Source organism: Cladophialophora immunda (genome assembly GCF_000835495.1).
Source record: "Cladophialophora immunda strain CBS 83496 unplaced genomic scaffold supercont1.2, whole genome shotgun sequence".
Taxonomy (NCBI): Eukaryota; Fungi; Ascomycota; class Eurotiomycetes; order Chaetothyriales; family Herpotrichiellaceae; genus Cladophialophora; species Cladophialophora immunda.
This window is the reverse complement of record NW_015622542.1, coordinates 5,432,255-5,457,773: the sequence shown is the minus strand read 5'-3', so window position 1 is coordinate 5,457,773 and position 25,519 is coordinate 5,432,255. Positions and strand designations below refer to the sequence as shown.

Here is a 25,519-nt window from a genome sequence, read left to right as displayed (position 1 = left end):
AAATTTGGAGGCTGACCTTGTTCCTAGAGCCGCTGGGCGTTCAGGGTAATGGACGAAAAACCGGAAAGCTACCAAGATACGTTTCGTGTGTGTCACTGGCTTATCAAGATAGAAACGATATTGGCTCTGCCGTCCCGAAGTAGTTTGGGAACATGGCATAATCTGTCGACGACGGAAACGTCTCCTCGCCCTGGGACATGTCGAAGAAGCCCAGAGTCGGGTGGTTTTGCCAGTTGACGTAGCCGTTGATTCCGTCCAGGTCCACGCCGTTGCCCACGGAAGTGCCCCCGTTGGCAGACACATTATTAATCCGGAGATCTACTTCGTCCGACTCCATGTCTTGATTCCGGTTCCCGATCAAGTTGTCAAATAGTTTGGAGATCCAGGGCGCGGGGTCCCATGCTTCATAGATGTCGTGCCATACCATTTGACAGCTATTCAGGGCCTGGAACCCTAGCTGAGATACTAGTGGTAGCGGGCTCTTCATTTGGGTGTAAAAGACGGCCTGTGCGAGAAAGAGGCCTTGGAAGACTTCGTGCGGCATGACAAGAGATTCGTTCTTACGTGTGAAAGTGCAAGCAAGAGAAGAAATGCGCTGTGCGGCCACCTCGGTAATGGGGCGCGAGGTTGAGTTTCCTCTAAGAGATCCACTTTCGCTAGCTGTGGAAGTCACCCCGGTTGAGGGCCGGCTCAAGTGACTCAAGATTAGATGGTGGTCATAGAGTATGGCGAGGCATGTAGCAAACGGGTTCGAATTCTTATCGCTCTCCGAGCAGCGTAAACTAGGAGGAAGTGCGTTTCGCCATTCTTGTAACGTGTCGTGGAGGTTGGCCATTCGAGCCTGGGCGCGGTTCGGATCGAATCTCGTCGAGATGATCTCTCTCAAGAGTAGAGATAGCTTGGACATATGAATCTGATAGAGACCGCAGACGTCGCGGAGAGGATGGTTGACAAAATCCGGGCTTTGAATGTCATACTCGAAGTCTTCGACCGTCAGCATCTCGGTGTCGGAATGATTGGTGTTGATGCGGAAGGGGCGTCCCACGAGAGTACCACATGAAGCATCTCGGATGACCAGAATCCACCAGAGCCTTTTCAGCAGACTCCGGTCGTGAGGATGCATATTTGCTCCCGCGATGGATCGGTGAATACCCAGGCCTTCCGCAATCGTGACCCCGGTAGAGATCCAACTGTAAAAGTTCCAGTAATTGTTGGGTCCTCCTCCCCAGCACGTCAGAACGATAACGCTCTGTAGGATAGTGATCTTGTTAGATTCGTAGCCGGTGTCAAACAACGCTTTGGCCTTGCGATAATACGAGACTCTAGCTTGCTTCCGTCCAGTAAATCCAGCACGGTGCAGGATGGCAAGGGGGCAAAAGGTGGCCGAGATGAAACAAAGCGCATGTAGTAGAATCCACGGAACCTTCTTGGCTTTGTACTGCTGAAGAAACTCTTGTCGGTTAACCACGGGATAGATAGGCCATACTCGGTCCAGGAAATTTGCAATTAAGGCGTCGAGGATTTCCTGCGAGGGGGCGACAAAAGCATCCTTGGCTTGAAGAAAAGCGATATCCTCGGGCAGCATATGCGAAGGGTGATTTTCACTCGTAGGTTCAGCCCTTGCCTGATCCTCTGTGAGCGGCGGACCAGCATGATGGAGGCGCGGTCTTCCTCCTTCTTTGAATTCTTCGAGCACCATGGCCAGTGGAAATGACTCCCCTAGGTAGGTGATGGAGCATTTGTCTATCGTGTCCTTCTGGTCCCGTCGTCGCCCGTCGAGGAAATGGTCGAACATGGCCGCCCAGGAAATTTCACGATATGACTTTGCACTGGCCTCCGAGAATGCTCCTTCTGGAGAGGCCAGATCCGTGCTGGAAGTAGTCGATGCCGACACTGGAATACCATTTGGGGCAGCGGCGGGAGGCGCTTGACTGCCGACACCGATGCTGTGAGTTGCTTCATGGGGGAGGGGCGATCCGTTTGCAGGAGTCGGATCACGAAGGGGCCGATGTGCTGTCGCTTCTGACACAGCGGGCGTGGAGATGGCGTCGGCGCTCGTGTCAGCTTCGACTCCAGCAGAGGCTTCCATGGGCTCTGGTACAGGGGGATTGGGCTTGGACCTTTTGCGAGGATGTGTGCCTCGCCTGGACTGTATCAGAACGCATTCCTCGCTGTTGCTCTGTCGACACTTGGAGCAAGGAGTTCCACATTCGAACGCGTCACACTTGATTCTTTTCTGGTTACAGCGTTTGCATGCTTTGACCGCACGTGTCCGGTTCGAGGGCGCATGTTCTGAGCTGCCAGGGCGCATCTTAAATTGTACTGCGATGAATGGCTTTGAGACCGTCCAATCGCTCAGAGGGCGAGGACGAAGGAGTGAATAGCTGACGACGACGGTATCTCTCTTCTCGGCGTCTGGAGCGTGATAAGTGGGAGTGGGCAAATTGAGGAGTAGACTCAAGTGGGATTTTGCAACTTGGACGGAAGAACGAGGGCCCGAGTTTTTCCTCGCCTCCGCCTGGGGTTGTTCTCTAGCCTCGACTTTGGGTGCAACTAAGCCCCCACCCGCCCATCCTGTGAGTTCGCAGTGCCTAGCATGTCTACCGCGGGGATGATGGGGGTCCACTGGGGGGTCCATAGGGTAGCATGTCCCCCGTAGCTCCCACCTGCCCCCCTGGGATAAGCACCTACGCACCAAGGTAGCGAGGGGACACGTGCCAAGTATTCCCTGGTGGAGGTTCAAAAGGTTCAATGTTGTTCTTCCTGCGCCGCATCCGTCCCCATGTAGCCGGTCTGGAACTTGAATCCCGGCCACAGCAACTTCCCTCGGGCTTTGATCGCGCCTCTAACATGGCCACTGTTAATACTCTTCCGTTCCAGTATATACTGTTCTGCGACCTGTTTGGAAAATCTACAGGTAAGCGATGTCGACCGCCACCATGACCACCAAAACGCATCCTGCGCTACGTATACATGCCCGCGAGAAGCTCCAGCTCGATCAGATTCCTCCCTTGTATGTTACAATCGACACTCCTCCTGGATATCTCAGCTTGGGCTCGAGTTAATGACTATCTAGGCCTTGCGGACCCAATGAAGTTCGACTCAAGATTGCCTATTGTGGTATTTGCGGCTCAGACATTCATGAATATCAGGCACTCCCTATCTTTGCACCGCCACCAGGTGGCAAGCATCATGCCACAGGCGTTGAGCTGCCGGTGGTTATGGGCCATGAAATGTCGGGCACTGTGACCGAGGTTGGATCCGCGGTCAAAGATCTGGAAATCGGCCAGAACGTGGCAGTCTGTCCGTCCTTGGACGATCGCTCCTACAATGAGCCGCCGTGCTCATCCTGTCGCAGGGGCAAGGTCAATATCTGCAAGCGCTTTGCCACCTATGGACTCAGTGCCTGGGGAGGAGGATTCTCGACCGAGATTGTGGTCAAAGACTTCAATTGCTTCCCTCTTCCAAGCTCAGTGTCCCTCAAAGTGGGCGCCCTGACTGAACCTCTCGCTGTAGCCTGGCACAGCATTCGCACATCCGGGTTCCAAAAGGGCCAGTCCGCTCTTATTCTCGGCGCCGGTCCTATAGGCCTGGCCATTTTGCTCTTGCTCAAAGTTTGGGATGCTAGTAAGGTAGTCGTGACCGAAGTTACAGAGGCGAGACAGCTACAAGCACAGAAATTCGGCGCCGACTTGGTTATCAACCCTCTACAAAAGATCGCGGCCAGCTCAGGCGAGGCGCCTACAGACCCAGTGGTGGACGCCATTCGGACCTTCTCTGAAGACGGCGTTGATGTTGCTTTCGACGCCACGGGCCTCCAATCGACCTTGGACACGGCGCTAGCGGCTACGCGACCTGGAGGGACTATTTTCAATGTTGCAATCCACGAGAAACCGCTGTCCTTGAACCTAAACGATATTGGTTTTCTCGAGAAACGCCTTCTGGGTGGTATTTGCTACACCAAGGAAGACTATGAACAGGTGATCAAAGCCATGGCATCGGGGAAGATTCCATTTGAGCAGATGATTACTTCGGTCGTACCCCTAACCAACGCCATCGAGGGCGGGTTCATGGAGCTTATCCGAAACAAAGCAAAACATGTCAAGATATTGATCCAGCCCCAGCAAGATTAGAAATATCAGTCGTCATCGACAATCACTCAGTATAAAGATGCCCGTTAGCCCGACTAGCACGCAATATGACAACCATTTGATTAGGCATTCCAGGTTCTTGTGGGGGAAAACACCTCCAGTTTGACCCCGAATCCCGCGTGGGTTTGCAACACACCCAAACCATATAACCGAAGGCCAAACTCATAAAGGCGAGGCGGCTTTTTGCCGGGCCAGCATATAGCCGCGATTCTCATGCATTGTGAGCAGCGTTAAGCGGATACGAGGCCGAGAGATGTAGGGACGGACCTTAACGCACTGATGTTATGTGTTCGGTCGCAGGAGCTAATGCGGAATACGGAGAGAGCTTTCGCGGCCCAGGGCGAGGACGAGAAGACTCAATGGTTCGACGTTATGATACACTTGATGAGATCCTTGGGCTTGTCGACGACCAGCTGCAGGGCGTCGGCGGCCTTCTCCAAGTCGAACGTGTGGGTAATCAGGGGCTTGACATCCAGCTGCCCGGACGCGATCATATCAATGGCGGTACGAAATGTGTTCGCGTACCTCCATAGCGACAAAAGATCGACCTCTCTCACCGCCGCGGCGCCGACGTTGATGTTCTGAACCGGCTGTCCCATTCCCACAACCACCACCTTGCCGCCTGGTGCAGCACAATGGATGCCAATATTCACACAGGTGTCCACGCCGGTACACTCGAACACGACGTCGGCCAACCCCCATCCCTGGCCCGTCTGCTCGAGCATCTGTCCAGCCACCCTCCTGGCCATATCGGGCTTTGATTCCCCCTCATTGCCACGGATTGGAATTTCAAACACGGCGTCAGCGAATCCATGTCGCTTGGAGAATTCCAATCTGGCGCCATCAACGTCCACCATACCAATCCATCTGGCTCCATTTACCCGTGCCACCGCGGCACAAAATAAGCCAATGGCACCGGCCCCGAGAACCACCACTCTCATGCCGCCTCTCACTTCCGCCCTCTGGACCGCATGAACCGCTACACTCAAAGGCTCAACCATGGCGGCCTCTTCCCAACTCATGGCCTGGGGCAGCGAGTACACCCACGACGCCGGATGCGTATACCTTGCCTGCAGCGTCCCCTGGACTGGTGGGTTCGCACTGGCGCTCCCGCTGAACTTGAGCCGGGGACAAAGGTTGTACTTGCCGCTGCGACAGACGTCGCACCGCTCGCACGGCCGCTGCGGCTCGATCGCTACACGGTCCCCGACCTTCAAACCCAGCCCCAGCGACTCTACGGCATTGCCGAGTGCAACAATCGTCCCTGCAGCCTCGTGCCCGAGCACCAGCGGCGTCGTGACGACAAACATGCCGTTCCGCCCTGCCGAATAGTAGTGCATGTCCGTACCGCAAATACCTGTGGCGCGCGGAGCAATGAGGACTTCGTGTGCAAGGGGAGTGGGCGTCGCGACTTGCGTCAAGCGCAGGTCTCGTGCCCCGTGGAGGAGGGCGGCGAGATGAGTCGAGCTCGTCGACATAGTTGAAGGTTGGAGGTCGACGGCAACGGTTGAAGGAATCAAAGCGGTGGTAATAGCGGTGGTAATTGAGGCGACCAAATGAGCTGTTACTATGAAACCTAGGTAAATACTGGAGGAAACGAGAGACTGCAGCTAAAGGGAGGAAAATGGCTGTTTGCCTCCTTCCGAATATAACAGGGTGTATTAACCGGGCTGTTTTTCCTCTCCGTAAGCTTTGCTGCGTCGAAATGGTTCTTTTAGCTATGTCACTGGCTGATGAGCTGGTCTGCTTACTGGGTCTCTATGGCAGATTCTTTTATTATATCTTCTGGTGAATGAAATGTAATAAATAAAGAGAAGGGACCAATAGTATGGTATCGGCGGAAAAAAGTCGTAAATGACCAACTCCAAGTCTACGGATTTATGACAAGCCCCGTCTTTGCATAGAGGGGACTTCCCAGGATTGGATAGGCCTGCCCGTGTAGCATTGTGGCCGAAGATATGGGGATATCCAATGTTTCAGCACGGGCCGTTCACGGAACGACGAGCAAACGGAAAGGCGAAGGGCTGGAATGGGATACACAGACATAGACGGGTATGATCATGCTTGTTTACACCCGACTTGCAGAGCCGGAGGCTGGAGGCAAAAAACAGCGTCATATAGCCGTAGACCCCGGAAGGAATCAAGAGACTTAAAAATTGAGTACAGCGGAACGGAAAGCTTTGCCCACAGGTGGCCGCCAACGGGTATAGCTACCTGTGAGGCAACGCACCCGCAGGTCGGGAAAGGGAAGATTTAGCGAGGAAGAGAGGACAAGGCATTGCATCCCGATTCGAACGGTTTACCATTAGCGTTTATGTAGCGAGCCGTCTATAGAAAGCACGCGGACTCATTTGTGCGCATGGCATGATCGAGGGGACGGATCGTGAAGCCAGCGACATCGACCCGTCTGCAGCTCGAAGCTCCCAAGTTGATCTCAATAATCCGTCTAGGAATCTATGCGCTGGATAACACTGAGCCACTAGGCCCATGCGTCTTACAGTATCTTCTGCTTCAATGTGTCCATCACGGGGCCAAGGATGTGGAAACTTCTCTTGAGCAGGACCGGCACAAAAACTCCAAAACTGGCCAACGTTGCAGCAATCTTCCATGCCGGGTGCACGGGGTGTGTGCCTTTGCCGCCGTAGAGATTAAAGTCCTTCCACACCGGCCAGTAGAGCTGATACCAGAACTTCCAGGTCTCGTCAGGGTAGTTGGTGGTATTGCGTCCAGCGGCGTCCAGGTTCCAATTACTGCAGCCGGCGTTCCAGACCATGGATTTCAGCCGGGCCTGGACGACATTGGCGTCGCGGTGCTCGGCGGCTTCCTTGACGTCGATGACTTGGAAGTCCCCGCGCAAGATCGGCTTCACCATGGTTTTGATGATGTACTCCACTTGCACCTCGTTGGTGTAGATGACCGAGTTGTGCGCAGGGAAGGCATTGGGACCGAACACGATCCCGAAGTTGGGGAAGCCTGTGACGAACGTCGCCTTGTATGCCTGTGCGCCCCGCGTGTCTTTCCAGTGTTCGTTTAGGCTGACACCGCCGACGCCTTTGACCGTGATGGGAGACAAGAATTCCTGGATTTTGAAGCCCGTGCTCAGGATGATGGTGTCGACGTCGATGCTCTGTTGGGGCGTTCGCAGACCAGTCTCGGTGATTTCCAGAATCGGCTCCGCTAGCAGCTCAATGTTCGGACTGTGGAGACTCTCGAGGTAGCCAGGGTCGAAGATTCGTCTCTTACACCCCAACGGGAATTGGGGGATGAGCAGGTCATGGTACTTCTTCGGTGCAGTCGCCACCATGTAAGCCTTGGCTTGTTCGGTGGCTGCCGCGCGGTTACGTACCGACCGGGCTGTTTCGGATTGGTATAGATTGTGAAGGGCGTCGGTGTTCTTCCACAGGTAGAAGCGGTAGATCCGGTTCCAGAGGGGCACGTATCGGAAGCACCATTTCTGCAAATCGGTGAAGTTGCGATTAGGTCTTTCGTTGATCCATTGGGGTGATCGTTGGAACTGATAGACCTGCGCGGCTTCCTTGACGACGTACGGGACCAGTTGAGCGGCCGAGCAGCCATTGCCAACGACAGCGACACGCTTACCCTGGAGAGAGACATTGTGATTCCAGCGAGCCGAATGCCAGATGTCGCCTTTGAACCTCTCATGACCGGGGATGTTGCAGTCTTTGGGTATGGATATTGTGCCCACGCAGGATACCAGCATTTCCGCTTCTTTGTGGAAGACATGGTTGTCGTCGAGGTCGCGGAGAGCCACGCGCCAGACTGACCTCTCTTCGATCCAAGCCGCCTCCACAACCTCCACGCCGAGACGCACATGGGGCCTGATGCCAAACTTATCAACTGTGTCTTGCAGGTATTGAAGGATCTCGGTTTGCTCGGCGAACCGCTTCGACCAGTCGGGGTTCAAATTGAAGGAGAAGGAGTAGAGGTGAGAGTCGACATCACAGCCAACACCAGGGTATGTATTGAGGTACCATGTCCCACCGATGGACCTCTCCCTTTCGTAAATAACGAAGTTATCATATCCTAGCTGGGATCTGAGCCGCGCAGAGAGGGCAATGCCAGCCACCCCGCATCCGATGACGATAAGGCGTGGTTCTGCTGTCCGTCCTGAGGGCATGGCGCCTGCTTGTAGACTCAGGTCCTCGCGCTCGACGCAAGTTATCTCAACAGATTCTGAATTCCAGAGCGACTTTTCTAGACTTCGAATTCTCACAATATATCAAATCCGACCAGCAAAGGGCTTGCCACTCGTCCATGTAGCCTCTAGTGTCAGCTCCTAGCCGATGGCTCGAACCCAAGGCGACACCCGGTTATATGAGGGTGGACTGAGAATCCCGGGCCATAACCACATACAGCTTCCCGGCGGCATGCTGTGGACCTCTGTACGGAACGGGCGCCCATAATCCATTTCGGGAGGCCAAATAAACGAGGAGTGAGTCCCGACAGACGCAGGACTGCTGTCTCCGTCCGCCGCTTGAAGGACTGTTCCGAAGCATTGCAGATATAATGGCGTGCAATACCCAGGCGGGCGGCGGATCGGTCGTCGGTCGTTGTCTGCGGAGGCATAGACGAGAAACATGCCAAGCATCGCGAACGGACATTCCGGCGCAGCCAACGGCGTCACTGCCACCCCCGTCTTGACTGACGACGATCAAGCAGTGCGAGACCTGAGAAAGTTCATCATCGATGTTTGTCGACAGAATGGCGGTGGCCATGGAGGCTCGGCGATTGGCATGGCGCCGCTGGGAGTGGCGCTGTGGCGCCATACAATGAGATACAACCCAAAGAACGCCGAATGGTTCGACCGCGATCGATTCGTGCTGTCCAATGGCCACGCTGCCATGTTCATCTACACTATGTTACATGTCACCGGATATCCAAGTATGACGTTGGATGAGGTGAAGTTGTACGGCTCTGCCAAACCAGTTGACCCAGACACAGGCAAATGGAAGGCCACCCTCTGCCATGGCCATCCAGAACTCGATGTTCCAGGCATCGAAGTCACTACTGGCCCGCTCGGTCAAGGAGTTGCGAATGCAGTGGGCCTCGCCATTGCTTCGAAACACCTAGCAGCGACCTTTAACAAGCCAGGCTATGAGGTCGTTCGTTCTCGGATCTACTGCACTACAGGCGATGGATGCATTCAGGAAGGAGTGGCCCAAGAGGCTATGGCCCTTGCAGGTCATCTTAAACTTGACAACCTCGTCCTTTGCTACGACAACAATCAGGTCACCTGTGATGGCCCCCTGGATTGGATTGTGTCCGAAGATACCAACGCCAAAATGCGCGCAATTGGCTGGAATGTCATCGATGTTTTCACTGGCGATAGCTCGGTAGACGATATTGTCTCAGCGTTGAAGCTTGCCCGATCTACAAAGGGTAAACCTACCTTCATCAATATCCGCACCACTATCGGCTACGGAACGTCCACCGCCGGCACTTTCAAATCGCATCACGGTACTTATTCTGATGAGGACGCTGCTCTCTACGCTTCTCCCAGCGTTTCAGCCACACATACTCTCTCAGAACAGACAAAAGCGTACCTTTCTCGGTGTGTCACCAGGGGCCAAGCTATTGAAGACGATTGGAACGCTCTCCTCTCGTCCTACAGGAAGGCTTACCCAACTGAAGCCCAGCGCCTATCCGACCGGATAAATGGCAAAGTCGACTATGAAACTATCCTCTCCACTCTTCAAATTCCCGATGTCATCCAAGCCACCCGACAGTTCAACGGTACCGTCTTTAACGCCCTCATGTCACATGTTCCTCACCTCGTCGCTGGCGGAGCCGACCTTTGGAATAGCAATCAAATGGGCGACCAGACCTCTCGGATCTTCTCGGGTGTCCACCCAGAGGGCCGTGTCATTCGGTACGGCATCCGCGAACATGCCATGGCATCCATATCGAATGGACTAGCAGCCTACAATCCTGGCACCATAATCCCCATAACCGCGACTTTCTTTATGTTCTACCTGTACGCAGCGCCTGGTGTGCGTATGGGTGCACTCAGCCACCTCAAAGTCATCCATGTGGCCACTCACGACTCGATCGGCGAAGGCCAAAACGGCCCGACCCATCAGCCTGTCGAGCTCGACTCCTTGTACCGAGCAATGCCACACCTGGCGTATATACGACCCTCGGATGCAGAGGAAGTGGTTGGTGCTTGGCTGGCCGCTTTGGGGCCAGCGACCAAAAATATGTCGGTTATCATCTCGCTGGCCAGGGACCCAGCGATCATCAAGGTGCCAAATACAGATCGAACCAAAGTCGCTCGGGGCGGGTACGTGGTTGTCGAGAATCACGATGCCAATGTCACACTCGTTTCTTGCGGCTCGGAATTGCCATTCGCCGTGGCGGCGGCGAAGCAGCTGACAGAGCAGCATGGCATTTCGACACGGGTGGTCAGCATGCCGTGCATCAGCCTGTTCGAAGACCAAACGGAGACATACCAAAACGAAGTGCTCGGGGTCACAGAACACGTGGTCAGCGTCGAAGCCTATATTAGTAGCATGTGGGCAAGATTCTGCACCGCGAGCGTGGCGATGGACGACTTTGGGTATTCTAGCGCGGGCATTGAAAACTTTCGAAGGTTTGGCATTGACGATGCCGGCATTGTCAGAAAGGTGAAGAAGATGCTGGACACGAGCATATTAGGCAAGGGCAAAGGAAGATGGAGGTTGTTAAAGTAGTTGGCAGACAGCCAGACGTGGATATGTTCTAGGCATGTTTTCGTCAATGGCATTTCGTGATCGGAGTATATGACCTGTTTTGCTTCTTCTCCCCAGATGATGATCACTGTCTGCTGGCCTGGCCTCGAAGTTTGAGTCCTAGGAGTGATTAAACCCAAGAGCTCGCAGACTCTGAATGACCAAGCACTTGCAGTGATGTTGAAGATAGCCCGACTGGTAAGTACGGTCGAAGCTAGAGGCCGGAAAGACTTGCTATAACCGAAATACTCTCGCCTTTATGCTTCCCACCCGTAGTCTAGCCCGCAACTCGGGTGGAGAAACGGCCTTGCTGGTGTAAGTCAGGAAAAGCGATCTGTGCTGTCACCTCGAAACACGGACGGCCAATCGCCATGGTGTCTAGAGTATACTTCAATGCGAAGCCCTCCAGGAGCCTGGGGATTACAACTCTACCAGTGCTGACCTTTCCGAGGCACAATCTCTTTGCCTCGTATCAAAAGTGGTCAATACAGCCCACCCACCAGGATGGCCGGAATCTTGCGCAACAAGGTCATTGCTATCACGGGGGCGTCGCAGGGTATCGGACGAGCCACGGCAATAGCATGTGCTCGACAAGGCGCCGGTCTTGTGTTGCACCACTTGGGGACCGAGCAGACGACCTCTGACATCAGCGCGCTGCAGGCTGAACTACGAGCAATCGATCCAACGGTTCGACACACCTCTTTCAGCGGCGACGTGGTCCTGCCCGAGACTCCAGCGAACCTGGTGGCCGAGGCGGTGGGCAGTTTCGGCCGGCTTGACGTCCTGATCAACAACGCGGGCATCTGCACGTTCTCCGACTTCCACGACGTGACGCAGGCCCTCCTAGAGCGGCACATGGCGGTCAACTTCACGGCGGCGTACATGCTCACGCAGGCGGCGACGAGGCAGATGGTGGCCCAAGGGACGGGGGGCAGTGTCGTGTCCATCGCCTCCATCACCGCGGTCCAGGGCTCGTCGGCTTTGACGCACTACGCGCCCACTAAGGCGGCTATCCTGGGCATGACCGTCGCCTGTGCGAGTGCCCTGGGTAGACACGGCATTCGCTTCAACAGCATCTGTCCCGGTACCATCGAGACCACAATGAACAAGGCGCACCTAGACCACAACAACCAGCGGGAGGTAATGGCGAGCAAGGCCGCGTTGGGCCGCCTCGGCACTCCCGAGGATATCGCCGGAGCAGCCGTCTTTTTCGCCAGTGACCTGAGTTCATATGTCACTGGACAATATCTGTTGGTGGATGGCGGTGCATCCACCCATTATGAGTGACGATGAGCCGGTTTTTGCACCGCTGCTGCCGACAAGGAGAGAACACCACTCGAGCGAAGGCCATTTCCCTCTCACTCCCTGTCTAACCACCGAGATTCAGAGCGCGCGTTTGATGTGGAATGCAGAGCCTGAGGCCCTTCCCTGGCTCGTTTCTCGCGCCCTACTGGCTTATTGAACGGGCACTGCCGGCTTTCCGTGGACGGGTTGTGTTACTTGGCGGGTAAAGAGTATTTATCACACTGTTTTACCAAGCATTGATCAAGAACGGCCAACGAGGACAGCAAAGCTCTGGCTGTTGCTGGAAGGACACGTCTATCTTAGTCCTGACGCATAAAGGGACCTTGAATTGTCCTAGTACTCACACACAGGTCCTGAGCATGGGGAAATGACGGATAAGTTGGAAAGACATGTTGGGAATAGCCGTATCCTATAGATGGCACCAATGTATAAGTCACTTGCCTTCTCTAATGGACATTTCCCTCTGGTTCCGCTTGTTGCTGGGGCTATGACATCTTGCCCTGCAGTCTTGCCCTCTCCACCTCCAGTATACCGCCGGCCTCCTCCTCAATACTCTTCTCCTTGGGCTCCCAGGCCAGAAACTTCCTCAATCGCTCCGCCTTCCCCCTTGAATTCAAGCCCCAACTTACAGCTTCGAAGCCTGCAACCGCGAGAGCCTCGTCTTTAGAAAGTCGCTTCTCCGACGGGTTGGCGGGGATGTAGCCCTTGTCCGCGGCCATGGCCGAGATCTTCCTGGCCAGGTCGGCCCAGAGATGTTCGCCGTTCTCGCACAGATGGTAGCCCTTGGCGCCCCAGATCTCGTCGGACAGGTTCTTGGCCACCGCCGCTTCGGCCAGGAGGACAAAGGCAGTGGCCAGATCGTAGACGTGGACGTGATTCCACCGCGCCTTTCCCGCGCCCACGATCGGCGTGTACCCCTTTTGTAAGATGAGCTTGGTCAGCTCGTAGACCTGGCGAGAGCGCCCGGATATGGGGCCACGGCCGTCACCTGGGTGGAAAACAAGAAGGACCGAGTTAGTTCACTCTGTCCCAGTCGGAACTCAGATATAACGGCCGGGTAGAGACTCACCGTAAATGGTGGGCGGGCAGACCAGCGCCGTTTTGACCCTGTCGGCATACTTGGTTCCCGCTTCGAGTACGATCTTGTCGACATTGCGATGGAACGCATCATCGGGAAGGTGAGTCAGCTCATCCACCCCGCTGAGATCGTTGTATTCCTTGGCCGACCACTCTCCCAAGCGATCGTTTTTGGAGTCTTCATGAGTCAAGATACCGGTACCGCCGGTATGCAGCCAGAATCCAGGACTAGATGGCGTGTGGCCTTCGGAGAGACCGGCTGCAATGGCTCTCGCCGCGCCCTCGTGATCCGATGCATCTGCAGTGTCTGTTGAATGCGAAACCCGGATCAGAACACCATCCGATTTGGTGAACGTGTACAGAACTTACGCAGGACGATGTCGGCCTTTGCACTCTCCTCCTGGATCACGACCGAGTCCTCCAGATCACCCAGCACGATGCGAAGCTTTGGGTACTGCTGTTTGACTTGGTTTGCCTTCTCCTGCGTCCTGATCAGAGCACCTATCAGATGATGTCAGCATTTTCGATTTCCCACCCAACTTCAAAAAGTAACCGGAACTCCTAGATCGTTGCAAGAAGATACAGATAGAATTGAGTGTGCGATGGAGAATACAGGCCTTGTGAAATCTGACAACTCACAGTATTCCCAGTCTGGGTGTTTCTGGTTGAGCGCATAAAGCGTGTCGCCACCGATGTAGCCCGTGGCGCCCGTGCTGGGTCACAGTCAGCGTTTGCAGTTTCCGTTATTCAACTCGCCGGCCTCCTACATAAACACTTTGACTGTCATACTGATTTCAGCGGGTTAAGCTATGTTGTTGGACGGCTCAGTTTTTCTTGTAACTTGCTGAGATGGTTGGATCAAAAGTCTGTTTGCATCACGATTAAAAACCCCTCGAAGCTTGAATTTCTTGGGGTCCGAGCCGAGACCATACGGTGATGTTCTTGACACTGGGCGTCACTGTATACCCACTTTGACACTGCCTGTTAATGAAGATACATGAACATAAAGTCCAGACGCCGAGAGGTTTCAATCCCAATGCGGTCAGATCATAATAGTCCTGGTATCACGGGTCGGCAGGTATTGAACTCGGAGTCTTCAGCTTCAGCCAGGCTAAATGTGTCTCACTACCTGCCAGAGTCCAAACCGCCGAACCAATCCCCGTTATAGGTACAATGTGACGGGATCCAGATCAGAGGCACCGCAGTGGTTATGTTATCATATTCAATTCGTTTCCCACTGCTTGCCCTTCCCTTTGATCTTTCTCTTCTACACTACTGACGGTTCATATATACAAATAGTGCCTTGCACAGAGGAATATCTCCTAAACTCCTGCCACGGAAACCAGCTTCTAACACTACCAGAATGAACGTTCGGATCGGCTCGATCGACGCCCCTGGACCAAGAGAACGACTGTAACGCCGGAATAGCAGACTGCCGGGGGCGGAGCGTGGGAGATCCAGAAGCTTGGATTCTCTTTTCACGTTCCAGAAAGACACCGGGTTTTTTCTGGCAATCTACTTCGAACAATAGATTTCACACGCAGGGCTCTAGCTAGCAACAGCAATATTCAGGCGAGTCGGGCCCCTGCGAGCCACGAAGATGCTTCAACTGTAGGCGGTTTAGCGGCGTCTGGAACAGAGCAACACTTGCGGAGAATTTCCGGGGTATGAGATTGGCGGGGTCCGGGAATCAAATCCCATTGCACCTTGTCCGGGAGTCGAATCCCTCGGTCCCCAGTGTCTTCGGATGTGGCATTGATCGGCTTTATCCAGCCTGCCAGCTCCTAGTAGCCTAATAGTCGGGCTGATGACCGTCCTCCGGTTATAAGGATCGTCGACCCAGCTGCTACCATATGTTGACACAACAACACTACGCGGTTGAAGCAAAATCAAACACGTTTGTACTTTTTCACAGCTGGAGAATCCGCGATCGGTTACTTGAGTTACCATCGCATTACTGCACGGAAAGTCTCCGTTACCCTACCTATTATCGACTGGGGTGCATGGCCGTTCAAGCAATGTGAATGATTCCTACCAACCACTTCTCTAGCTTTGCTGCTGGGGAAGGATGGAGACCCTTTGCGCGGCATTGCCCACATGCCATCAAGGATCGTTGTGTCCCCGATCAACCGAAGTGGAAGCTGAAAGATACAACCGGGTTTCTTGAGGGTCTGAACAAACGGTGGATTCTTATGGGGCTCCCCATGGGGAGAGAGCGGTGGGTGCCTTATCAGCACGGTACAGTACCACCATGGTGATACGCGTGAGTATATGGGCAGAGCGTTTGTCCTGTCTAGTTGAGACCGTGGACTCAAGTCAGCCTTTCTTGCGTGTCTCGCTACAACTCTCGTCTTCCTCACCTTTGAAGCTTCCTCATACCAAGGTCAACTCGGTGGTCCAAACGAGTCTGAAAGATGGCCCTATTCCCCCTCCAGGGTCGCGCCCTTACGATTGCCATCACCATGACCTGCGGCTTCTCATTTATGCTCTTCGGCTGGGATCAGGGTGTCTTTGGCGGCATCTTGAACGATCCGACGTTCGCCCACCAGTTCCAAAACCCCAACGCCACGATCCAAGGCCAGATTGTGTCGACCTATGATATTGGGTGCATTATCGGCGCCATCATCTCCATCTACTTGGGCGACAAATTGGGCCGTCGCAAGTCTATTGCCATGTCGTGCGTCTTTGTCATTGTCGGAGGCCTGTTGCAGGCCTCTTCCTTCTCCCTGCCGCACATGATTGTCGGCCGCGTTGTTGCCGGCCTGGGGATCGGGCAAAGCACGGCCGTCGTGCCTATGTGGCAGGCGGAGACCAGCAAGGCAGAGCACCGCGGCAAACTGGTCGCCCTTCAAATGGTCATGGTGATCTTCGGGATTGACCTGACCAGCTGGATCAATCTGGGAATGACTTATATCTACGCGAACGAAGTCAGCTGGCGCTTTCCCATCGCTATGCAGTGCTTCTGGGCCTTCGTCACGCTCGGGCTGCTCGCCTGCACCGTGGAATCTCCACGCTGGCTTTGCTACAAGGAGAGACATGCCGAAGCCCAGACTGTACTCGCTCGCCTTGCAGCTCAAGACCGAGAAGAAACGTCGGTCAAGATCGAGTTGAAGATCATCAGTGATGCTATTGCTGCTGAGAAAGCCGGTGGAGCTATTGGATGGCGTGAAGTCTTTTCAGGCGGAGAGCAACAGAACTTTCGCCGCCTTGTCTTGGGCGCCGGTACGTCCGTCTTTCAGCAGATGGGCGGCATCAACGTGGTAAGCTTCCAAATCCAACTCGCCTCCGGCTATCTCTCAAAGTCGGCAGGCTCTCCAGTCACAATACTAACAGTAGAGCGCCACCAGGTTGTATACTATTTCCCCGTGATCCTGACCAAATCCTTTGGGTTCAGCAACAGGTTAGCCTTAATCTTGTCGGCTATCGACTTCATCTCTCTCTGTGTTTGGGGCTCCGTGATCATGCTCCTGATTGATCGCTTCGGACGTGTCCCTCTTATGCTATTTGGGTCTATTGGGTGCGGCACCTGTTTTACCCTTACCACCATCGGTCTCGGCATCGGAACAAAAGCCAGCTACGCCATGGCCGTGTCGTTCATGTTTGGATACCATCTCTTCTACGTAAGACACGTCTTTCTATTCCAACCCGCTCTCAAAGTGCGAACGCTGACATTCCTGATTGATCGCAGGGGCTGTCATATCTGGCCATTCCGTTCTTGTATCCCTCCGAGATCAACTCGTCGCGGATGCGCAGCATTGGCAACAGTGCTGCCATGGTCACGAACTGGGTTTTCGTGTACGTGGTGGTGATCATGACCCCGAGCGCCATCGCCAACATCTCCTGGAGGTTTTACATCATCTTTGCCGTGCTCAACTTTGCCTGGTTCCCGCTCGTCTGGTTCTTTTACGTCGAGACTAAAGGTCTGTCCCTGGAAGAGGTCGACCGAATGTTCAAGATCAAGTACCACGCGGGCAAGGGTATGAGCTACAAGGAGGCAGCACGCTTGGCCAAGGAAGAGACAGAGGAGCTTAAGAAACAAGAGGCTGATGGTGGTGACAAGGTCGTGGTGGTCCAGGTTGAGGAGAAGTAGCTGGCAGCTGGCAGCTGGGCGGCAATGATTCATTCGCGGTCGGTATTGTCTTTCATTGTCCTGCCCGACGTGGTTATGGAGACAACGGTTCCTCTGATCAAAAAAGGGGCCGGCCAATACATGCGCTTTGTGGCGATTGAGCAAAGCTCGTGGAAACATGATGCTGAGAAGATTAGAACACACACGTTGGTTTGTGCATAAACAATTTAACAAAGGGAGGTGCGGATATGCAGCAATAGATCACCTCTTCATAATGTACATTGCACAAGACTCAACTCTTTGCCACGGGTGTACTTGTGGCATATTTCAACAACCCTGCTCTACTGTAATTCTCTGATGTACCCTGTGGTAAGAAATATTTTGTGGAGGTCTGAACGTTCTGTAATCTCTTGTATGGTGGTCATCTGTGCCTAAGAGGTGCGACAATGCGAATTCGTGCTTCTAGAGGACTATTTCGAGAGCCAACGGCAAAAATCGATGCCTAGGTTACTCGAAACCGAAAAATATGCCCACCATCTACAATGTTTGAATCTAGAGGGTGAGAGAAGATCAAGTCGAACCTAAGCTTAAGCTGAGCCTTGAGATGATCGTCAGGGCGTGCTATGGGACCCCGAAAGACTTCGCGGCCCCAGCTACGAAATACCCACCGTACAAGGTTTAGTATATCGTCCATCCCCAACACCCTGTACGAAGAAACCCTTCGACTTATCCACCGAAAATCGTTACTCTTCGGGGCCGTCTATAGATCAGTTACATTGGAATTCCCCTGGTAGAGAGTTGTGACAGTATACGTCATTGCAGATCCTTTTCTCGTCAACTGATCAACAGCCACCTGGACGACCCATCTAGAGGGAAGTATAATAATCACATATTTTACGTGATTTCGGGCGCGGCCACCCAGCCGAAGCGAGCTTCAATCTAGGTGATATAGATGCAGCCTGGAGATTGGTTAGATCAGTTGTGTCGGTGCATCAGCCAAGTCAAGCACTTGTAACTCACCAGTCTTCCGCACTCTCTGCGTCAGTAATGAATTTCCTAGCGTCCACAAGCTGCAGCCTATCCAGGTCTTTCACAAACTCATCCGCCATAGACCTTGCATACTCCCTGGCCTGTGGAGGGCATATGCGGTTCTTGTAAATTACACTCAGCGGCCAGACCAATGTCCTGGAGGACGGTGAGAATCTTGGCCCTGTAGGACTCGGCTCGAGGAAATCAGGCAAGCAGCCCAGGACTTCCGTAGTAATCTCGTCCGCGAGCCTACGCGCATCTTCCTTGAATGCGGTAAAGTCGTATGAATCTCGAAATCCCTTGCTAGGAGTTTCCTTGTCGGCTTGGTTCTGCATGCTCTCTATTGCCAGGGATGCTCCGGCGGACATCACCTCCAAGAGGAACAAGCGGGCCATGCGTAGCGTGTTCCGGATTTTGATTGCTCGATGACTCTTGTAGCGGTATGCGATACCGCGATATGCCCAAGAGGGTGTGTCTTCTTTTGATCGAACCGTGTACCCCAGTATTGGGTCATCGTCTTTGATAAGCTCAACAATTTCCTGCTCGAGAACCGCAGCGTCGTCGAATACCTCATACAAGACACCCCTGTCCTTGGAATAGTTGGAGATCCTTGCCTTGATACGGACAACGCGCTCCAACACGGGACTCATTCTGTTGCCAGGATCATTCGGATCGAGAAAGGGGTTTGCCACGTCTTTCAAGCTCTGAACCTCAGCCGGCATGTTGACGAATCGCTGCATGCTACTGGCGAAAATGTTGCTTGTTGTGTGGCTGAACAGCTGAGCCCCAAATTCAGATCCAAACTGCTTCAATCCTCTCAGCTGTAGCAGTTTGGCAGCGCCGAAGAGATGCGCCGTCCATTCTTCAGGGGACCTCGCGCCCGGAAAAACGATGCTCTCAAATGTTCCCAACAGCAGAATCGAGGCAAGTGTCTGGTCGAGCACTGCCGTTGCGGGGTCGGTAAGGGCAAGATTAATTCGACTCAAAGCCAAGGTGTAGCTTCTCCGGCCTCTATCCATGCATCCTCGATGGCCGGTTTGCCGGGCGTACGCTGCGAAAGAAGCGGCGTCGATGGCTGCCGATAGCGCGTCCTCGCCAAACCTGCATCCGACATACATGCTAGGCAAGTATTCTTGAAAAGGACCACAGGTAATGTAAGACGACATGAAATAGGATACGGCACTATCGTCGGTAGTGGAGTCCAGGATACTTGATGACCCTGGATGAGGTGTTTGTGTTTCTGTGAGATCGGGGCCGGCAGCAGTGAGTTGGGGCGCTTGAGCGAAGTTGTACGTGACTTCTGTAGCGCCCAGTGATTTGCGAGTCACTCTGTCCGTCTCGTCCCTGATTCGCAGCTCTGACGACGGCCTGTACCCGGGACAGGCAATTCGTTTCCGAGCACATTGCGTGCAGCCGGGGCGGACTCGGTCGCACTAGACAGACCCTCAGAGTTAGCTATGATCGGCCGTGATATATCCATGATATGGCACCAATGAGAAAGAAGTCGCAATCCTTCTGTAGCGACACAGGGGGCAGTAATCCTACCTTGAGTCGTTTTGTTCGGCATGCGTGACAAGCACTCGATGGACGTCCACTGAAGACCATGGCATTGGTCGGTTGCCACGCGCGGTTACCAGATAGTTACGGCATGCAGTCGCCCCGATTCTCGTATATGCTCCTCACTGGGACAGAGAGAGACAGGTTAAGCTTTGTAGTGGATGAGCTTCGCATGCGCTTGTGTGGTCTGGCGAAGAGTGAGTTTCTCGACCGATTCCAAATTGATGCATGGAGATCCTGTCTGAATCTCTCCGGCGTACGAGTCAATACGAATACCGTTGGTATGTTTAGAGATGTCCAGAGATGAATTGCCAATCCACGCTGTCTTGAGATGATTGTAAAGACCGGCTAGCTACTCGCACGCGAGACCAATAAATACTCGGTGGTCCGTGCCACTTGATCGGCGACACCGCCCCATGCTTCTCAAGTTCTACTCAAGGCCTCCCACTCTTATTCCGCCCTCAGCCCCAAACCCCACCGGCTACGAAATGCCCCCTGCATTGGGGTTAGCTCAACTCCTTATTGTGTAGAACATGATACGCCAGCCGACGTATGCTTGCCTCCACGAACACTTTTCGACAGCATCAAGAACAAGGCTGTGCCCCTACAACTATTACCGTAGAGGATATGTCTACGAAGATAAAAGGGGGCTTGTTGTCCTCTTTCCGAGTAGGTCACAGGCCTCCTTTCCATCCTCACACCTCTTCTTGCATTACATTACAATGGGCACCGTGACCTATCGCGATGGCATCGCTATTCTCCAGCTCATCATATTCCCATGCATCCTCACTGCTGCTCTCTTCATATGGAGTCGGACTGGCTGGCGGGTTGGGAGCAAGATATGGCGATTCCCTGTCACACTCTCACTCATCCGCATCGCTGGCAGTATTTGTTCATTGTTGACTATCAGTCATGATTCATACAACGTTGAGGTGGCGGTGGCAGTCTGCGAGCTTATTGGTATCGCACCTCTGTTGTTGACCTATATTGGACTGCTGAGACAAATGTGAGTTGATCCCGTTGAACTGGTTGAGGTTGATAAGCGTACACTAATCCAGGTGTCTGTACTAGCGATGCGCGACAAACAATGAATCCTAAATTTCTCAATCTGGTCGCCATCATATGCGTCATTGGCCTTATCCTCGGGATCGCTGGAGTCAGCACCGCCGACGACAACGAGAGCACCTATCACGCAAATACCATCGTCAAAGTGTCCATGGCCCTCTTCCTCGCCGTATTTGTCGTCGTGCTCCTGATGGCTGTTTGGCTATACTTTCAACTGCGTCACACATTGAGGGCCTTTCAGAAAAAGCTGTTCCTCGCCGCTGCTCTTTCTTGTCCTTTCCTATTAACTCGATTGATCTACTCGGCAGTTGCCGACTACACCGACAGTTCACGTTTTGCTATCCTCACAGGCAATCCCACCATCTACTTGTGTATGGATGTCCTGGAGGAGATCATTGCCATGGTCATAGTTATGATTCTTGGAATGTCAGCGGTGCTGGAGAGAGATTACATCAAGCCCACCCCAGTTAGGATGAGCTCCGACCCGGAGGTTGATGATGCATGATCTCGTGGTTTGCAGCTGGACGAGAAATCTCATTGGGTTCGGCACGCTTTACAATGGATTGTGACGGTTTATGTCTATTTCTGCATACTTATGAGCTGAGAAGGAACTTTCCTTCTATATACACATTTGGATACGGATTCAACAGGGAGTTTGTGGTGTCCAACCGCGCCAGGGTCGATCAGGTCGGACAGATTTTGGACTCTGATACAAGCGTATTTACATACAGTACCGGCTCCTTGTGCGAGAAGCTTTTGCTGAATCTATTCCGCCCATGTTTTCTACGCGCAAAAATTTGTAATAACTCCTCAGGGATCACTCAGAGATCGCGCTGGGAGCTTTCAGGAAGCAAGATTTGAGCCGACAGTGAACAAAGCGGCGAGCTGCTAATCATAATGCGACGGATGAAGTATAGATTTTTCGTCCTCGACTGCCTAATTCTATGAACGTCCTTCCACAACAGAGTATAAATACTTGTGTTGACAGTTTTCATCCTGTTGTATATTGGAATTTGCCAACAACATAGAAGATATCTCACTGCAGGCAGTGCTGCACAACACTTGACTCGACGGAATCAGGATATTGGAGTCCACCTTGCCTGCGTACCTCGTCCATGACCTCCATGACGAGGACGCTTTCGTCCCAAGGCATGGTCTCGCTCTCGAGCTTACCATCTCTGATGCATCGCGCTGCGTCATCGGCCTCATAGAACATGCCATGGCCATTCGCTGGAAAGCTAAACTCGACGTCGCGGATGGTCACTGGCAAGTCCTCTTGCTTCGAGGGAATCACCCGGTATCGTGTCGGCTGGAATGCCGGCCCATAGACCTGAATCTCGCCTTGTGTGCCCTGGATACGGATCGCAGGTCCGGCGCTATTCTTCTGGTCAGGGTCGCTGGCCACGGCGAAAGCCGTCATTGCTATTCCGTGAGAAGAGCTGTTTGGAAGATTGGAGGGCGTCGATGTAGGGAACGATAACAACATGGTAGTAGTTTGGTCCACGCCAGTGGGTTCATATTTGGCCATATATGACAAGATGCTCGACGGAGGCCTGCGCTGATCTCGTGGTAGAGTGTGGTAAAGCGTCTGGAATACCCATGTAAGGGAATAAATGCCAACTGGGTCCAGCGCTCAAGGTCAGGATCCGAGACTCTGAACTTGCAGCAAGGGGGGGTATTTGAACATACTTTCGAGGAGAGCTCCACCCGCGAGATCATAAGTGAGTTTTCGAGGAGTTTCCCTGAGAGCGATATCAGGATGAATGCCAAATGATGTATCGGCTATGACGCGGAGGACTTCGCCGATTTCACCTCTCTGGATCGACTCGCGGATCTGAATGCTCAATGGGAAGAACCGTGTCCAAACGGCATCCAGCAAGAAGAGCTTCCTTTCCCTGGCAGTCTCGTACAGAATCTTTGTTTGGGCTGCGTTGACGGTCAAAGGTTTCTCGCAGACGACGTGCTTGCCGGCAGCGAGAGCCAACATTGTATGGCGGAAGTGATGCGAATGTGGACTTGCGACGTAGACAATGTCGACGTTCGGGTCCTTTACAAGGTCCGTATACGAGCCATAAGTAGCACAAGCTTCTGGGATTCCAAGATCGCGACAGAAGCGCTCAGCGCGGTCTTTGCCTGAGGATGATGCGACAGCTGCTACAACATGGGCTACATCTCTGGTGTTGCGCGTACTCGGATCTATGAGAAGATCACCAGTGAATTCTGCGATTCCAGCCGTTAGGACGAACACTTTCAACATATGCGACGTTTTGCGAGACCGTACTGACTTTCAGCAATCCAACCAGTGGCTAGATATTGATAAATCCAAGTCAGCACCTTCCACCGATAGACATTGCACATGACTCAAAGCTTCTTTGAAGCCATGAAAAGTCCTTGCAATTTAATCTTACCTAGGATTCCCCACCGAACTGTGTAGACCATGATTGTGCCCTTTTTACTGATTTCCTCAAGCTCTGGACCTAGAGAAATGAGACGAATTGACACAGAGTTGATGTGGTTTCAAGGTTGCTTATCGACGAAGAGGCCACCGCATAGGGTACACTGACTGGAGGCCCAGTTGTACTGTTGATTGTGCCTGAAGTTTTTGAGCCTTTCCTGAGGAGTCTGTACGCTTCTCCACGGCAAGAGTATATAGAGTCATTAGTCTGTATCTTCCCTTCTATGCTAATAATCTAGCTCTGAACTTGAACGTCACGGCACGTTCGCATTGCCCGGCCCGAACGATGCCAAGTGGGAGCCTGGCATATAGCCGGCCCACACCCACGCGCGATCAATCCCGGATGGCGGAAGTGTCTGCCAGGGACCTGCAATGACTTCGGCTTCCAACCGCTGATTGGAATGATTTGTGGGCAATATCCTCGCTTCACCACAAGGATGTTCCTGAGAATAGGTGTACCCGTGTTAGCGGTTGCTTTGGCTGGAAGCTCCAAATTGTTACGTCCATGACTCACTATCCTGCTAACAGTCTCTTTAGTATGAAGAGTTGGAGCTTGATGCAACAATAACAGCCCAGGCAGCGTATCGCGTGATCTGGAAAAGGAAATACAAGTGACTGTCTTTCAGTCAGCCACCAAGTCAGCCCTCGCGATATTGCCCGCCACTATTAGAGTTAGCTGGACGAAGGAATCTAGAGCACTAAAGGGGGGTAATCATTCTTTACACGCGCATAAACTTAGCTTCCAGCTTCTGGTTCCTGATCGGCTAAAAGAAGTTCTTTCATCCTACACTTCGAGTCAAGCCAGCTGCGACACATCTGCCAGTGGTTTGCACTTCCGGATCACAAGGCTGACACCCCTATTATGTAGTCGATCGGGGCGCCATCCCTGCGTCCCTGTGGGTCACCCATATCAACAAACGTCCAAAAGTCGTCGGGACGGCAATTTCTGATTCCACTGAGCAGTTAATCACACAGACAGCACTGTGATATCTAATCTCACTCTCCAATCAGCAGGCCAGCTCGCAAATAGTTCTCTACAGAATCCCAGAGTAACTTTTGCATTGAACGGTAGACTCTGATTGTTCCCCTGGCCAATACGATAGAGCTAAGTTCAAGTTCAAGTTCAAGGTCGGGGTAAGCATTTAATGACAGTAGCCTTGATTCCTCGCAATCAGGAAAAGTAGGTAGTGCTGAAAGTGGCCAGCCAACCTCAATGACAATCATTAGCCTAGCCACCTAGGCAGTCTTGAGAAGCAAGAGGTACAGGCAACACAAGGACTGTACCAAGAGGATAGAACAACATAGGGGACTATATATGAATGAATTTCAACACCACGACTATGGCGCATGGAATTATGGGATGTAATACACTCGATGCTTCGTTTTACCCTCTTCTCTGCTCAGCGTGCACCTCACAGTCCACCACCAATACAAATAGCGGTCGCCTAAAACAAAGAGATTGCCCCTAGCTACAGCTTGCTGGAGAAATGGCCTCCCTTGAAGACCTTGTCCTCTAACCACTGTCCGAGAATGTGATTAGCTTCGGCGGGTTTCTGCCAGAGAATCCAATGTCCAGCCTCGATCTCGCGATGTGTCAGCTTATCAGCCTTTGGAAGCATACGAGAGACCATGTAGTCCGTGATGGCCGGGTCGCGTGTGGCTCGGACGTATAGAATCTCATGCTCCGGACCGAATCGTAGATTCGATGGCCGGGGATTATTACCGTTATCAAAAAAGTGGGCGTTCTCGTCGGACCAGTTGACTTCGCGAGTACGGTACCAGTTCACGGGGCCAGTGAGGCCGTTGCGGTAGAATTCCGTGGCGTAGAAGTCGAGCTCGTCGCTGCTGAGCAGGTCGTTGGCCGGAATGGAGCCGGAGAGAACCAGGTCTAGATTGACTCCTGAATGGACGTCGAAGCCAGCGAGACGGTCGGGTCGGGCATCGTTAAGTGCCCCGAAGACGGCGCTCAGGAACATGCGGATCTCGGAACGAGATTGTACTCTGTCTTCAATTTCGCCGGAGACAAGTTGTGCTTGGTACGCCAGGTTCGGCATGTAATTACGAATGATGTTGGCGAGAGGCT

General features: G+C 53.2%; 5 protein-coding genes across 5 annotated transcripts; 2 read left to right on the top strand and 3 right to left on the bottom strand.

Annotated features, from left to right (window-relative positions):
* Window positions 1–103: 103 nt before the first annotated feature.
* On the bottom strand, window positions 104–2,638 carry PV07_04119 (uncharacterized protein; the record flags this gene model as incomplete). Its single annotated transcript, XM_016390903.1, has 1 exon — window positions 104–2,638. One exon carries the CDS (start codon window positions 2,636–2,638, stop codon window positions 104–106), a length of 2,535 nt encoding a protein of 844 aa, XP_016252805.1.
* Window positions 2,639–8,749: 6,111 nt separating this feature from the next.
* PV07_04118 (uncharacterized protein) lies at window positions 8,750–10,861 on the top strand (the record flags this gene model as incomplete). Its single annotated transcript, XM_016390902.1, has 1 exon — window positions 8,750–10,861. One exon carries the CDS (start codon window positions 8,750–8,752, stop codon window positions 10,859–10,861), a length of 2,112 nt encoding a protein of 703 aa, XP_016252804.1.
* A 1,742-nt stretch (window positions 10,862–12,603) lies between these two features.
* PV07_04117 (uncharacterized protein) lies at window positions 12,604–14,111 on the bottom strand. Its single transcript, XM_016390901.1, has 5 exons — window positions 14,029–14,111; window positions 13,901–13,974; window positions 13,631–13,762; window positions 13,254–13,568; window positions 12,604–13,172 (listed from the first exon to the last, which is right to left on the bottom strand). The coding sequence occupies exons 1-5, from the start codon at window positions 14,046–14,048 to the stop codon at window positions 12,670–12,672; spliced, it is 1,044 nt and encodes a 347-aa protein (XP_016252803.1). The 5' UTR covers window positions 14,049–14,111; the 3' UTR covers window positions 12,604–12,669.
* A 3,867-nt stretch (window positions 14,112–17,978) lies between these two features.
* Window positions 17,979–20,237, bottom strand: PV07_04116 (uncharacterized protein). The gene is made up of 3 exons (XM_016390900.1): window positions 19,905–20,237; window positions 18,351–19,792; window positions 17,979–18,289 (listed from the first exon to the last, which is right to left on the bottom strand). The coding sequence occupies exons 1-3, from the start codon at window positions 19,962–19,964 to the stop codon at window positions 18,265–18,267; spliced, it is 1,527 nt and encodes a 508-aa protein (XP_016252802.1). The 5' UTR covers window positions 19,965–20,237; the 3' UTR covers window positions 17,979–18,264.
* A 372-nt stretch (window positions 20,238–20,609) lies between these two features.
* Window positions 20,610–21,697, top strand: PV07_04115 (uncharacterized protein). Its single transcript, XM_016390899.1, has 2 exons — window positions 20,610–20,922; window positions 20,988–21,697. Exons 1-2 carry the CDS (start codon window positions 20,639–20,641, stop codon window positions 21,484–21,486), a joined length of 783 nt encoding a protein of 260 aa, XP_016252801.1. The 5' UTR covers window positions 20,610–20,638; the 3' UTR covers window positions 21,487–21,697.
* Window positions 21,698–25,519: the final 3,822 nt, after the last annotated feature.

Coding starts and splice junctions, on each gene's coding strand:
- PV07_04115 (XM_016390899.1), top strand. CDS start 20,639: ATGGGCACCGTGACCTATCGCGATGGCATCGCTATTCTCCAGCTCATC. Junction 20,923..20,987: donor ATTGGACTGCTGAGACAAAT/GTGAGTTGATCC, acceptor TGTCTGTACTAG/CGATGCGCGACAAACAATGA.
- PV07_04116 (XM_016390900.1), bottom strand. CDS start 19,964: ATGGTCTTCAGTGGACGTCCATCGAGTGCTTGTCACGCATGCCGAACA. Junction 19,793..19,904: donor GCCGAACAAAACGACTCAAG/GTAGGATTACTG, acceptor GGGTCTGTCTAG/TGCGACCGAGTCCGCCCCGG. Junction 18,290..18,350: donor GCAGAGAGTGCGGAAGACTG/GTGAGTTACAAG, acceptor ACCAATCTCCAG/GCTGCATCTATATCACCTAG.
- PV07_04117 (XM_016390901.1), bottom strand. CDS start 14,048: ATGACAGTCAAAGTGTTTAT. Junction 13,975..14,028: donor ATGACAGTCAAAGTGTTTAT/GTAGGAGGCCGG, acceptor ACTGTGACCCAG/CACGGGCGCCACGGGCTACA. Junction 13,763..13,900: donor ACACCCAGACTGGGAATACT/GTGAGTTGTCAG, acceptor ATCATCTGATAG/GTGCTCTGATCAGGACGCAG.